This window comes from Aotus nancymaae, unplaced genomic scaffold, assembly GCF_030222135.1.
Source record: "Aotus nancymaae isolate 86718 unplaced genomic scaffold, 86718_ANA_hifiasm-v0.15.2.pri h1tg000064l_1, whole genome shotgun sequence".
NCBI lineage: Eukaryota > Metazoa > Chordata > Mammalia > Primates > Aotidae > Aotus > Aotus nancymaae.
Window position 1 is genome coordinate 16,190,755 of NW_026988479.1, and position 13,389 is coordinate 16,204,143.

The window sequence follows — 13,389 nt, forward strand, 5'->3', positions numbered from 1 at the left end:
TAGGGACTCATTTAATAAAGACACTTACTTCTTTAATATATTCTTCTTGGATAACTACATTGTGTATGTCCACCACCAAAAAGATGCTTTTTTTGTTTGATTCATCTTCAGCTTTGCATATTATGCTTAACTTCACAAGTTAACTTTTTTAAATTTTGTATCCTGATGACACATTTCTTACTAGAATCCTGTGAGTGAAATAGAATTTTTTTTCAAAGGTGACATTATTATATGTTTTTTGCTAGTTGTAAATGTCTTTATTAACTTTTTATCCATTGTGTCTACATTGTTCATTAGTTCTCCTTTTCCTAGAACTTTTTGCTTCTTAAAATAATCTGCTGCATGTAACATGTGATTTTACTATTTGATATTTCTTCTATTTTGAAACTTGTATTCTTATTGGTTTGCCATCCTTAATGTTCATTACAACAATTTTCTTAAATTTTACCTTTTAAAAAAAAATTCTACTTTCCCAGCATTGATAGTTTCCTATTTGAAATATAATGTTTCTGTCATAAGTGATATGATAAACCTCTAATCAGCCCTAGAAAAAAAGCAGCTGTAAGGCATTGAGCATATGTAAATGGGCTTCCGTTTGGAAACTCCCCCCTCCATCAAAAACAGAAAGGAGTAAGTTTAGTCATTCTATAGGATCGTGTGAAAATATTTAATTTGCTCCTTTACATTCTGTATAAATAAATCAGAGGTTCCTAAGGTTCCTCTTAAATTTTTCATGGCCAACAGCCCAGTGCCATTCAGTTGGAAAAACAATAGCAATCACAAAGTAGAGGTTTATGTTGTGTGGCTTTTAAATTCAATAATTAGAAGAGTGTGTTGGTAGTGTCTAGCCTTTTCCTCCACAACATTCCTTGATTTAATCTGTTTGCCTTGCCTATGTTAGAAAAATAGAACTTCTTTCTATATATAAGGCCCTGGAATAAGGTTCTATGTAAAAAACACATTATAACTCTGTTCTTAATTTTAATAGTGTTCAGATAGGTGTTAGTGTGTTCTACTCTTTACCTCCCTTTATTTGGTGCAGAGAAATTAGATCCTGCTAAATTTTAGTTAAGAGGGGACCTTAAAATAAGGATCAATCTCTTCTTTAACCCTGTAAGTTACTTTAAACTTAAAACAGAAAAAACAAAGACAGGTGAAAGTAAGGAAACAAATTGCAAAGAGCAAGTGAAAGGACAAAATTTTTCAAATGGTAGGAATTGAAAGGAACTGAAAAATGTTTCATGTTCTACCCACCTGAGTTTATTTATGCATGTCCTAATGCAGCCAGTATTTACTGCATCTCTGATTTGTCACCCAGAGATGATTAGGTATCCTATCCTTAAGTAGCCCACATATTGAAGAAGAAACAGACTGGCATGAAATAAGAAGCAGTAGAATTTACAGGGCAATCATAGTGGTATACACAAGTTTTTATGAGAGCATAGAGGAGGGACAGTTTAAATACTTTTCCCAAAATGAATTGGAGAATCTCAACAATGTGACCATTTCTCTGTCTCAAAGTTAATTTTTACAAGACAAAGGAAAAGAAAAATGAAAAACTTAAATGAGGCTCTAAAGGAAAATTGTCTGAATACACACACACAAATGGGTACAACTATCGAAATCTGGTGGAGGCCACACGGTGGCGCTGCAGCCTAAAGAGACGATTTGGGGAATGAACTGAGGACACTGTGTAAGTCACAGACCGATGAACTTAAAATAGAAGCTGTAGCTGCCCAAGATTGGGAAAAGAAACGGTCAAAAAAGACCCCTGTGCTACACGGCGTAGGTGTACGGTTTCCTACTGCTGTTCTTTTATACTGGGAGCTGTGGTTGTAACCAACTAGGAAATACGTATTCAGAAGCTATGGGAGTCACAGAGTTGTGCTTTCCAAGACAAAGGCAAGTCCTGTTTCTTTTTGTTTTTTGGGGAGTGTCTTTGGCGGGTTCTGGGTTTGGACGTTATTCGGTGATGGAGGAAGCAGAGAGAGGATCCTTTGTGGTCAATCTGGCAAAGGATCTGGGACTAGCAGAGGGGGAGCTGGCTGCAAGGGGAACCAGGGTGGTTTCCGATGATAACAAACAATACCTGCTCCTGGATTCACAGACTGGGAATTTGCTCACAAATGAGAAACTGGACAGAGAGAAGCTGTGTGGCTCCACAGAGCCCTGTATACTGTATTTCCAAATTTTAATGGATGATCCCTTTCAGATTTACCGGGCTCAGCTGAGAGTTAGGGATATAAATGATCACTCACCAGTATTTCAGGAAAAAGAAACAGCCTTAAAAATATCAGAAAATACAGCTGAAGGGACAGCATTTCGACTAGAAAGAGCTCAGGATCCAGATGGAGGACTTAACAGTATCCAAAACTACACAATCAGTCCCAACTCTTTTTTCCATATTAAAATTAGTGGCAGTGATGAAGGCATGATATATGCGGAGCTAGTGTTGGACAAAGCACTGGATCGGGAGGAACAGGGAGAACTCAGCTTAACCCTCACAGCACTGGATGGTGGATCTCCACCCAGGTCTGGGACCTCTACTGTACACATCGTGGTCTTGGACGTCAATGACAATGCCCCACAGTTTACACAGGCGCTCTATGAGACCCAGGCTCCAGAAAACAGCCCAGTAGGGTCCCTTATTGTTAAGGTATCAGCAGAAGATGTAGACTCTGGGGTCAACGGAGAAGTAGCCTATTCGTTTTTTGATGCCTCAGAAAATATTCGAACAACCTTTCAAATCAATCCTTTTTCTGGAGAAATCGTTCTCAGAGAATTGCTTGATTATGAGTTAGTAAATTCTTACAACTTAAATATACAGGCAATAGACGGTGGCGGCCTTTCTGCAAGATGTAGGGTTTTGGTGGAAGTACTGGACATCAATGACAATCCCCCTGAACTCATCATGTCATCATTTTCCAACTATATTGCTGAGAACGCTCCTGAGACGGCACTTGCTGTTGTTAAGATTAAAGACAGAGACTCTGGAGAAAATGGAAAGATGGTTTGCTACATACAAGAGAATCTGCCATTCCTACTAAAACCTTCCGTGGAGAATTTTTACATCCTAATGACAGAAGGGCCGCTAGACAGAGAGAGTAGAGCCGAGTACAACATCACCATCACCGTCACAGACTTGGGGACACCAAGGCTGAAAACCGAGCACAGCATAACAGTGCAGGTCTCTGACGTCAATGACAACGCCCCCGCCTTCACACAAACCTCCTACACCCTCTTCGTCCGCGAGAACAACAGCCCCGCCCTGCACATCGGCAGCGTCAGCGCCACAGACAGAGACTCAGGCACCAACGCCCAGGTCACCTACTCGCTGCTGCCGCTCCAGGACCCGCACCCGCCCCTCGCCTCCCTGGTCGCCATCAACGCGGACAACGGACACCTGTTCGCCCTCCGGTCGCTGGACTACGAGGCCCTGCAGGCGTTCGAGTTCCGCGTGGGCGTCACAGACCGCGGCTCCCCGGCGCTGAGCAGCGAGGCGCTGGTGCGCGTGCTGGTGCTGGACGCCAACGACAACTCGCCCTTCGTGCTGTACCCGCTGCACAACGGCTCCGCGCCCTGCACCGAGCTGGTGCCCCGGGCGGCCGAGCCGGGCTACCTGGTGACCAAGGTGGTGGCGGTGGACGGCGACTCGGGCCAGAACGCCTGGCTGTCGTTCCAGCTGCTCAAGGCCACGGAGCCCGGGCTGTTCGGCGTGTGGGCGCACAATGGCGAGGTGCGCACCGCCAGGCTGCTGAGCGAGCGCGACGCGGCCAAGCACAGGCTGGTGGTGCTGGTCAAGGACAATGGCGAGCCTCCGCGCTCGGCCACCGCCACGCTGCACGTGCTCCTGGTGGACGGCTTCTCCCAGCCCTACCTGCCGCTCCCGGAGGCGGCCCCGGCCCAGGCCCAGGCCGACTCGCTCACCGTCTACCTGGTGGTGGCGTTGGCCTCGGTGTCGTCGCTCTTCCTGTTCTCGGTGCTCCTGTTCGTGGCGGTGCGGCTGTGCAGGAGGAGCAGGGCGGCCTCGGTGGGTCGCTGCTCGGTGCCCGAGGGCCCCTTTCCAGGGCATCTGGTGGACGTGAGCGGCACCGGGACCCTGTCCCAGAGCTACCAGTACGAGGTGTGTCTGTCGGGAGGTTCTGGGACCAGTGAGTTCAAGTTCTTGAAACCAATTATCCCGGATATTCAGGCACAGGGCCCCAGGAGGAAGGGTGAAGAAAATTCCACCTTCCGAAATAGCTTTGGATTTAATATTCAGTAAAGTCTATTTATAGTTTCATGTACTTTTGGTGTGCTATATAAACATATTGCCATTAGTTTACTTTTAAATCTCAAATTGAAGTTATTATGCAACTTCAAGCGTTACTTTAGAGTAGTATATCCCTGTGGTTTTACAATGTTTTATGATATTTTTCATTAATAACAGCTAGGTTTCATTTAATTAGTACTTGTTTCTAAATAATAGTGTTAAGATTTTAATTATTTCAAACTGCCTAAGCAATTAATTACTATTATATCTCATCATAAAAATCAGAGGTTTTGATTTATTTCAGATCTTGCACTGCATGACTCTAATCACTTCTGTCTGCACAGTGTACTTGCTCTATTTAAGAAGGCATATCTACATTTGCAAACTTATTCTATCATTCTATATACTCGTTTTTGAAAACCATGTCATTTATTTCTAAATCACAACGTTTAAAAAGAAATATTTCTCTGTTGCTATGCTTATGACACAATGAAACAAAGCATATTGTGAGCAATATTGAACATCAGTAATATCCATAGCTATACTTATTATTTTATCTTTTAAGCATGCTACTTTCACTTGGCCAATATTTTCTTATGTTATCTTTTCTGATGTATAAAAGAAACTATGCCTTATAATTGAAACAAAATTATAAACTACATGAAAATGAATACAAATAAAAACATTTTGAAATTTGTGTTGAGATTGTTGTAGATGTTCATTTTTTATGTTGCAAATTTAATTACCAAATTTTTAAAAATCAAGAGGACCTAAAGGTTAGAATAAAAAACAATAGTTTCATTCGTTTTCATATTACCATATATTAAAAATAAAAATATACTATATATATTACTAACATTGCATAGCTTTTTAATTAGCTCTTCCTCCAGTCCCTTGCCACAGTGTGGTTTCTTCTTGAATTTATCTCAATATTTATAAATCGTACATTTACGATGCCATATCTTGGTATTGTTTTGTACTTGAATCATTTCTTTGTATAATAGAAAAGCATTTAGCTTTCTTATTTCCAAACTAGCAAACATATACAAACATTGCAAATTATTTTTCTCCTATTCTCCCAATATAGATGTCACAGTTTCTTAGTTAAATTAGTAGTTAGTATCTATATTGCTAAGTGCTTCAGAATATGCCTTTGTGTACTGTACTATAATTACATTTCCTTTCTTCATTGTGAAGACATCTTTTTTGTTTGATTTGTTTTCATTTGCTGGATAGTTTGACTAGGTATAAAATTCTAAATTAAGACTAATTTTCCCTCGGATGTTGAAAGCTGAAGCTGTTTCTTTTACTATTGCATGTCAAGTTGCTCTTTAGAAGACTGACTCCATTTTGATGCCTACCTCTTTTTATGTGTCCTTCTCTCTTACCTCCTTCCCTGGAAGCATTGAAAAACTTTCTCCTGGTATTCTCAAAAGACCTTAATACAGGCATTTTATTTATGAGTCTGGTCATGCAGGCATACCCTGTTAACATATAGACTCTCACTGTAAGTTCTGAGAAATGTTTTAATGTTTTACTAATAACTTACCCATTGAGTTTTCTACATTCTCACTTTAACCAGAATCTCACTAAGTATTAGGCCTCCTGGGTTGACTTTCTGAGACTCTAAATTTTATTATTTTTCTTCTTTTTCATCTCTTGTTCTATTTTTTTTTTTGAGACGGAGTTTTGCTCATGTTTTGTTCTATTAATTAAGCAATTTATTTAATTACCCAATATTCAGATTTAAGTTTTTCTTTTTGGGTAAAAAATATTTATTTTTAAGAGCTCTTTGTTTTTTCATAATATCCTATTACAAATCTGCAAATGTAAATCTTCTCTCACCTATAATTAATCTATTTATTATTTAAAAACACATTATAGGCTGGGCGTGGTGGCTCATGCCTGTAATCCCAGCACTTTGGGAGGCCGAGATGGGCGGATCATGAGATCAAGAGATCGAGACCATCCTGACCAACATGGTGAAACCCCGTCTATACTAAAAATACAAAAAAATTAGCTGGGTGTGGTGGCACACGCCTGTAGTCTCAGCTACTCAGGAGGCTGAGGCAGGAGAATTGCTTGAACCCGGGAGGCAGAGGTTGCAGTGAGCTGAGGTCACACCACTGCACTCCAGCCTGGTGCCTGGTGACGGAGTGAGACTCTGTCTCAAAAAAAAAATGCATTATACAGTAACAGTTATTATTGTACCCATTTTAAAATTCCAAGTTAGTCACAGGGAAGTTAAGAATTCGCCTAAGGCTATGCAGCTAGTAAGGGGCACGTAAGCCTTAAGCTATTGTTTGTCTTCCAGATATAAATATGTACTTGATATGGTTATTGCTAACATTAACTGGGTAAATACATGAGGTACTAGAATAATAAACTTAAAATAAGTCAGTGTTAGCTCTTATTACATTTTATTTCTCTAGGGATATTAATCAGACATTTTTTAAGCCTTTCTTTTGTTTTCTGAATTATATCTATTCCCTCCTGTTGCTTCGTGTGTGTGGTGGTAGTATTAGTTTTGGTCTTTCTATTTCATGTTGTAGGCATTTTCTCAAATGTCTCATGATCTTTGGCTATCTTGTTATATATATGAATGATGACATAGAAAATGCTGACAGTCAACCCTTCATGAGTGCTGATGACAGGTCTTCACTCTAATGTAACCATGCTAGGATAGAGCTACTACCTTGGGAAACCCCCACATATCAGTACATGTAAGTATTTATCTGCACCTTTCATATTCCCCAGGATAGAATTCTACAATACAAAATGTTTTGGTGTTCAATAGAAAAGAGGTCAGACATATATCTTGTGTTCTACAATCTGAGAGTATCATGGGCTAGAAGTCTCACTATTCAGAATGCAATGTTTTGCCTAATCTCCTTATCTTTAGTTTCATAACTCATACTTTCACTCAGCTCTGCCTGGGATCTCCAAGACTGGAGATAGTACAATTTCTCCAGAATATAATCTAATTTCTCCTGAGTATAAGCTTTCCATTCTCTGGCTCTCAGTTATTTTCTTGTCTTTGTAGGATGGTGAAAAGCCCAGAGAATTCAACTATTCTATATACATACTTTTAACTAATAACTTCCTTTTAAAGTCCTTACCTAACTTCGGCCTTCTTATACACCTGGTTCATCCAAGTCTAGTATCTACTAGGATTATGTGGGGAAAACCCAGTAGTTTGTTTTTAGTATCTCCAAGGCAGGAAATTTATTTTAGACATTTCCCGGAACTGTTGTCAATTGCTCTTTCATCTGCTTTCTATCATCAGACAATTTGTGTATTCACTTATGTATTCTTAGCCTTTGTGAGTGCATACCTTTTTATAACTTTTCTGTCATTTTAGAGGGGCTTTAAGGACAAAGGATAATTGTATAGTCAATCCACATACTATTCAAGTTCTCCTCTTCTGAACTGATAATTTTTCAACCATGTATCTAGTTCACATTTTTATGAATGTAGTTCACATTTATCATTTTAAAAATGCAGACTTCTTAGATGTCCTCCATTCTTGAGAGTACTTTGAGATGTTTAATAATGAACATCACTGGTAGGTTCCAACTATCCTATTCCAACTTGTTCCAACTATCTACTTCATTATGTAGCAGCCATGCACTTTGGCTAGGACTGAAACCACCTCAGGTTTGAGGGGTAATCTCTGACTGGAATAAAACAAAGGGCTAAAGATGGAGTCTTTAGATTCTGGGACTATAATCTCTACCTTTAATCCTGTATGTACTGAGACACTGATTTCTTCATCAACAGGCTGAAGTGCTCTTAGTTGGTCTAATCAGAATGAGGGCTAAGATTTTCTTTATTATTGAGGAAGAAAATCTCTCTCATTCTCTCTTCATAAGCTGAAAAAGAAAGCAGATAGCCATAGTTGTTTCTGGAATAAATCTTGGGAAACTGAGGGAGGCCAGTCTTAGGAATAAACCTGCTTTAAATGAAACTAATATGCTTGTGCTTGTGTACTTAGTATTTTTTGAGAAGCTGGAACTAACTCAAGGATTCCCATAATATGTTCTACTCTCCATGTCTTACTTTACTTTCTAGCAGTTCACAATTCCTTGCTACCAAGGAAATCTATATGAATGCCTTCTAGTGCTATCATAACATCAAAGTATGTCCCATCTCATGGTTAATCCAGTTTCATATTCTCTGAAAGGGCTTCTAAAATGACCCAGGTATACTTCGCCTTTTCCTTACGACCTAAGGAAAGTCAAGTAGTAATGTAATTTTTTCAGCTTAATAATATTATTGTTGTTTCATGTTTCCAATCTTCTCACAGAGATTACAAACCACTGGGGCCAGGAATCACATCTTGTATTTCTGTATACACAATTAAGCGGGTTTGGTTGTGTGGAGAGTGGAGAAAGATAAATGCTTTAAGATGAATGCTAACAGCATCTCAAACTAAAGAGAATATGAAACAATTATTAGAGAAGGTGCAATATATTTGTAATCACTTGAACACAATGAATAAAACAATATTTGTTTCTGGAGGACATACAAGAGAATGGAATTTAGGTAGCTTTCACCAAACTGTGAAAATCTATGGAGACACTTGGTGGCGCTGCAGGATAATATCGTGAAAAAAAACTCTACTGGATGGCGTTGTGGACACTGACATCTAGTGCACACAGAAAATCAGAAGACAGAAAGAACAAGCCTTCAAGAGGGTGACATAAAAGTCATTCAACAGGGTTAAAATCCTTAGACGTCTGAGGATTTTGTGAACAGGTCAGAGACGCATTCTCCGAAACTGAAGCCATTCTGCAAGAAGCTTACAGGAGAGGAGCTATGGAGAAGGGAGGAGCATGCACTCCGCCGATAAGGCAAGTCCTGCTTCTCTTTGTTTTGCTGGGAATGTCTCAGGCAGTCTCTGAAACTGGGCGCTTTTCTGTGGCAGAGGAAATGCAGAGCGGGAGTTTTGTAGGCAATCTAGCAAAGGACCTGGGGCTGAAGGTGAGCGAACTGTCCTCACGCGGGGCTCAGGTGGTCTCTAAGGATAAGAAACAGCGTTTGCAGCTAGACACACACACTGGGGATTTGCTCTTAAGTGAAACGCTAGACCGGGAGGAGCTCTGCGGTTCCACCGAGCCTTGTGTGCTGTATTTCCAGGTGTTAATGAAAAACCCCACTCAGTTTTTACAAATTGAGCTCCAGGTCAGGGATATAAATGATCACTCTCCCATCTTCTTGGAAAAAGAAATGCTCCTAGAAATCCCAGAGAACAGTCCTGTTGGTGCTGTGTTCCTGCTTGAAAGTGCAAAGGATTTAGATGTAGGAATCAATGCTGTAAAGAGCTACACAATAAGCCCCAACTCTCATTTTCACATTAAAATGAGAGTCAATCCAGACAATAGAAAATACCCCGAGTTAGTCCTGGACAAGGCGCTGGATTATGAAGAGCAACCGGAGCTCAGTTTCATCCTCACTGCTCTGGATGGCGGGTCCCCTCCCAGGTCTGGAACTGCCTTGGTCAGGGTGGTGGTTGTGGACGTTAATGACAACTCCCCTGAGTTTGAACAGGCTTTTTATGAGGTGGAGATTCCAGAGAATAGCATCCTTGGCTCCCTGGTTGTGACCGTCTCAGCCTGGGATTTAGACTCTGGAACAAATGGTGAACTATCCTATACCTTTTCCCATGCCTCAGAAGATATTCACAAGACATTTGAAATTCATCAAAAGTCTGGAGAAATTACTTTAACAGCACCTTTGGATTTTGAATCAATTGAGTCATACTCAATGATCATTCAAGCCACAGATGGGGGAGGACTTTTTGGAAAATCTACAGTCAGAATTCAGGTGATGGATGTAAATGACAATGCTCCTGAAATCACTATGTCATCAATTACCAGTCCAATCCCAGAAAATACGCCGGAGACCGTGGTTATGGTTTTTAGTATCCAAGATATAGACTCTGGAGAAAACGGAAGAATTGTTTGTTCCATCCCGGAAGACTTTCCATTCGTGCTAAAATCTTCAGTTGAGAATTACTACACGTTGGAAACAGAAAGACCACTGGACAGAGAGAGCAGCGCCGAGTACAACATCGCCATCACCGCCACTGACTTGGGGACACCCAGGCTGAAAACACAGCTCAATATTACCGTTCTGGTCTCCGACGTCAACGACAACGCCCCCGCCTTCACACAAACCTCCTACACCCTCTTCGTCCGCGAGAACAACAGCCCCGCCCTGCACATCGGCAGCGTCAGCGCCACAGACAGAGACTCAGGCACCAACGCCCAGGTCACCTACTCGCTGCTGCCGCCCCAGGACCCGCACCTGCCCCTCGCCTCCCTGGTCTCCATCAACGCGGACAACGGACACCTGTTCGCCCTCCGGTCGCTGGACTACGAGGCCCTGCAGGCGTTCGAGTTCCGCGTGGGCGTCACAGACCGCGGCTCCCCGGCGCTGAGTAGCGAGGCGCTGGTGCGCGTGCTGGTGCTGGACGCCAACGACAACTCGCCCTTCGTGCTGTACCCGCTGCACAACGGCTCCGCGCCCTGCACCGAGCTGGTGCCCCGGGCGGCCGAGCCGGGCTACCTGGTGACCAAGGTGGTGGCGGTGGACGGCGACTCGGGCCAGAACGCCTGGCTGTCGTTCCAGCTGCTCAAGGCCACGGAGCCCGGGCTGTTCGGCGTGTGGGCGCACAATGGCGAGGTGCGCACCGCCAGGCTGCTGAGCGAGCGCGACGCGGCCAAGCACAGGCTGGTGGTGCTGGTCAAGGACAATGGCGAGCCTCCGCGCTCGGCCACCGCCACGCTGCACGTGCTCCTGGTGGACGGCTTCTCCCAGCCCTACCTGCCGCTCCCGGAGGCGGCCCCGGCCCAGGCCCAGGCCGACTCGCTCACCGTCTACCTGGTGGTGGCGTTGGCCTCGGTGTCGTCGCTCTTCCTGTTCTCGGTGCTCCTGTTCGTGGCGGTGCGGCTGTGCAGGAGGAGCAGGGCGGCCTCGGTGGGTCGCTGCTCGGTGCCCGAGGGCCCGTTTCCAGGGCATCTGGTGGACGTGAGCGGCACCGGGACCCTGTCCCAGAGCTACCGCTATGAGGTGTGTCTGGCAGGAGGTTCTGGGACCAGTGAGTTCAGGTTCCTAAAACCAGTTATCCCTAATATCCAGGCAAAGGGTCCTGGGAAGATGAGTGAAGAAAACCCCACCTTTCGAAATAGCTTTGAATTTAATTTTTAGTAAGAATGCTGTTTACATTTTCATGTACTTTTTTAGTTTTACATAACCATATTAATATTATTTAGTTTTAAACTAGTTACGTTGTTATGCAATACAATTAATTGTATTTTTAAGTTTGTAATTAATTAATTTTTTTTTTGAGACAGAGTTTTGCTTTGTCACCCAGACTGGTGTTCAGTGGCACGATCTTGGCTCACTGCAACCTCTGCCTCCTGGGCTCAAGCGATCAGCCCACCTCAGCCTCCCAAGTAGCTGGGACTACAGGCGTGTGCCACCATGCCTGGCTAATTTTTGTATTTTATGTAAAGCTCAAGCGATGCACCCCCCTCAGCCTCCCAAAGTGCTGGGATGAGGCGGGTGAGCTACCGCGCCAGGCCTAGTTTCAGTTTTCAAGTATTGCATATTATTGTGAATAACATTGTAAATACTTTTTGTATTAGTTAACAGATAGTATCCAATTAAAGAATAATTTTAAGGTTTTGATCCTTTTCAAGTGTACAATAATTTACTTATTATTTTATTATTTCTCATTCTAGAAACTGAGTTTTTATTTTTCTCCTATGATTTTTGATTTTTGTTGTTGTTGTTGTTGTTTTTGAGAGAATGTTTCGCTCTTGTTGCCCAGGCTGGAGTGCAATGTCGCAATCTCAGCTCACTGCAATCTCTGCCTCCTGGGTTCAAGTGATTTTCCTCCCTCAGCCTCCCAAGTAGCTGGGAATACAGGCGTGCCACCACATCCAGCTAATTTTGTATTTGTAGTAGAGATGGAGTTTCACTATGTTGGTCAGGCTGGTCTGTAACTCTTGACCTCAGTGATTCTCCTGCCTCAGCTTCTCAAAAGGCTGGGATTACAGGTGGGAGCCATCACACGGAGTCTCGCCTAGTATTTTTCACCACCTGCATCCTATGATCCTAACCACCTGTGTATTTTACTTCCTTCATGGAAGAAGTAGTATCTGCACTTCCAACCTTATTCTAACATTCTATTTATTAATTTAAAAAGCCCCATTGTTTAGTTCTAAATCATACATCATTTCATTATTAATGTGCTCATGGTAAATTAAATATTATTTTGTGATTAATATTAAATTTCATTAATACCTTTGTGCTTGTATTATTTTCTTAAGTACACTACACTTACTTGGCTAATATTTTTAATGCTTACATATACAGATCATGTCTTATAATACAAACAAAATGTAATAAACTGCATGAACATAAATAGAAATATTAGAACATTTTGAGAATTTGTGGGTAAGAATATTGGTGGACTGTTGGAAAAATATTCACTTTTCCTTTTATTTTGTAAATTTATTTCATTGTTTTCAAATGTAAAAATCAAGATGAACTAAAGGTTATAAAGAAAAACAAGGATGGGATCAGTGGCTTGGCTGGGTGGGGTAGCTCACACCTGTAATCCCAGCATTTTGAGAGGCTAAGGTGGGCGGATCATCTGAGGTCAGGAGTTCAAGACCAGCCTGGCCAACACAGTGAAACCCTGTCTCTACTAAAAAATACAAAATTAACTGGGCGTGGTGGTATGCCCCTGTAATCTCAGTTACTCTGGAGGCTGAGACAGGAGAATCACTTGAATCTGGGAGGCAGAGGTTGCAGTGAGCCAAGATCTTGCCATAGCACTCCAGTTTGGGTGACAGAGTGAGATTCCATCTCCTAAAAAGAAGAAAGAAAAACAATATTCTCTTTAATTTCCAGTCTGCTTCTGTTGAGTGGCTTACTCTAGAATTACCTCAATACTTCTAAATATATGTTTTTACTGTTATACCATGATATTCCATTTTATACTTTAATCATTTCTTGCTATGGAATTTTTAAAAAAGATTTTCTTTCCAACTAATATAAACTAATATAAACACTACACATTCCCTTTCCCTTTCTCCTATTCTCCCAATAGAATTGTCACAGTT

The 13,389-nt window shown here is 42.0% G+C and overlaps 2 protein-coding genes across 2 annotated transcripts; both read left to right on the top strand.

Annotated features, from left to right (window-relative positions):
• The first annotated feature begins 1,865 nt into the window (after nucleotides 1-1,865).
• Nucleotides 1,866-4,955, top strand: PCDHB10 (protocadherin beta 10). The gene has a single exon (XM_064366417.1). The coding sequence runs from the start codon at nucleotides 1,868-1,870 to the stop codon at nucleotides 4,262-4,264; it is 2,397 nt and encodes a 798-aa protein (XP_064222487.1). The 5' UTR covers nucleotides 1,866-1,867; the 3' UTR covers nucleotides 4,265-4,955.
• Nucleotides 4,956-8,918: 3,963 nt separating this feature from the next.
• PCDHB11 (protocadherin beta 11) lies at nucleotides 8,919-11,464 on the top strand. The gene has a single exon (XM_064366247.1). The coding sequence runs from the start codon at nucleotides 9,071-9,073 to the stop codon at nucleotides 11,462-11,464; it is 2,394 nt and encodes a 797-aa protein (XP_064222317.1). The 5' UTR covers nucleotides 8,919-9,070.
• The last annotated feature ends 1,925 nt before the right edge of the window (nucleotides 11,465-13,389 follow it).

Coding starts and splice junctions, on each gene's coding strand:
- PCDHB11 (XM_064366247.1), top strand. CDS start 9,071: ATGGAGAAGGGAGGAGCATGCACTCCGCCGATAAGGCAAGTCCTGCTT.
- PCDHB10 (XM_064366417.1), top strand. CDS start 1,868: ATGGGAGTCACAGAGTTGTGCTTTCCAAGACAAAGGCAAGTCCTGTTT.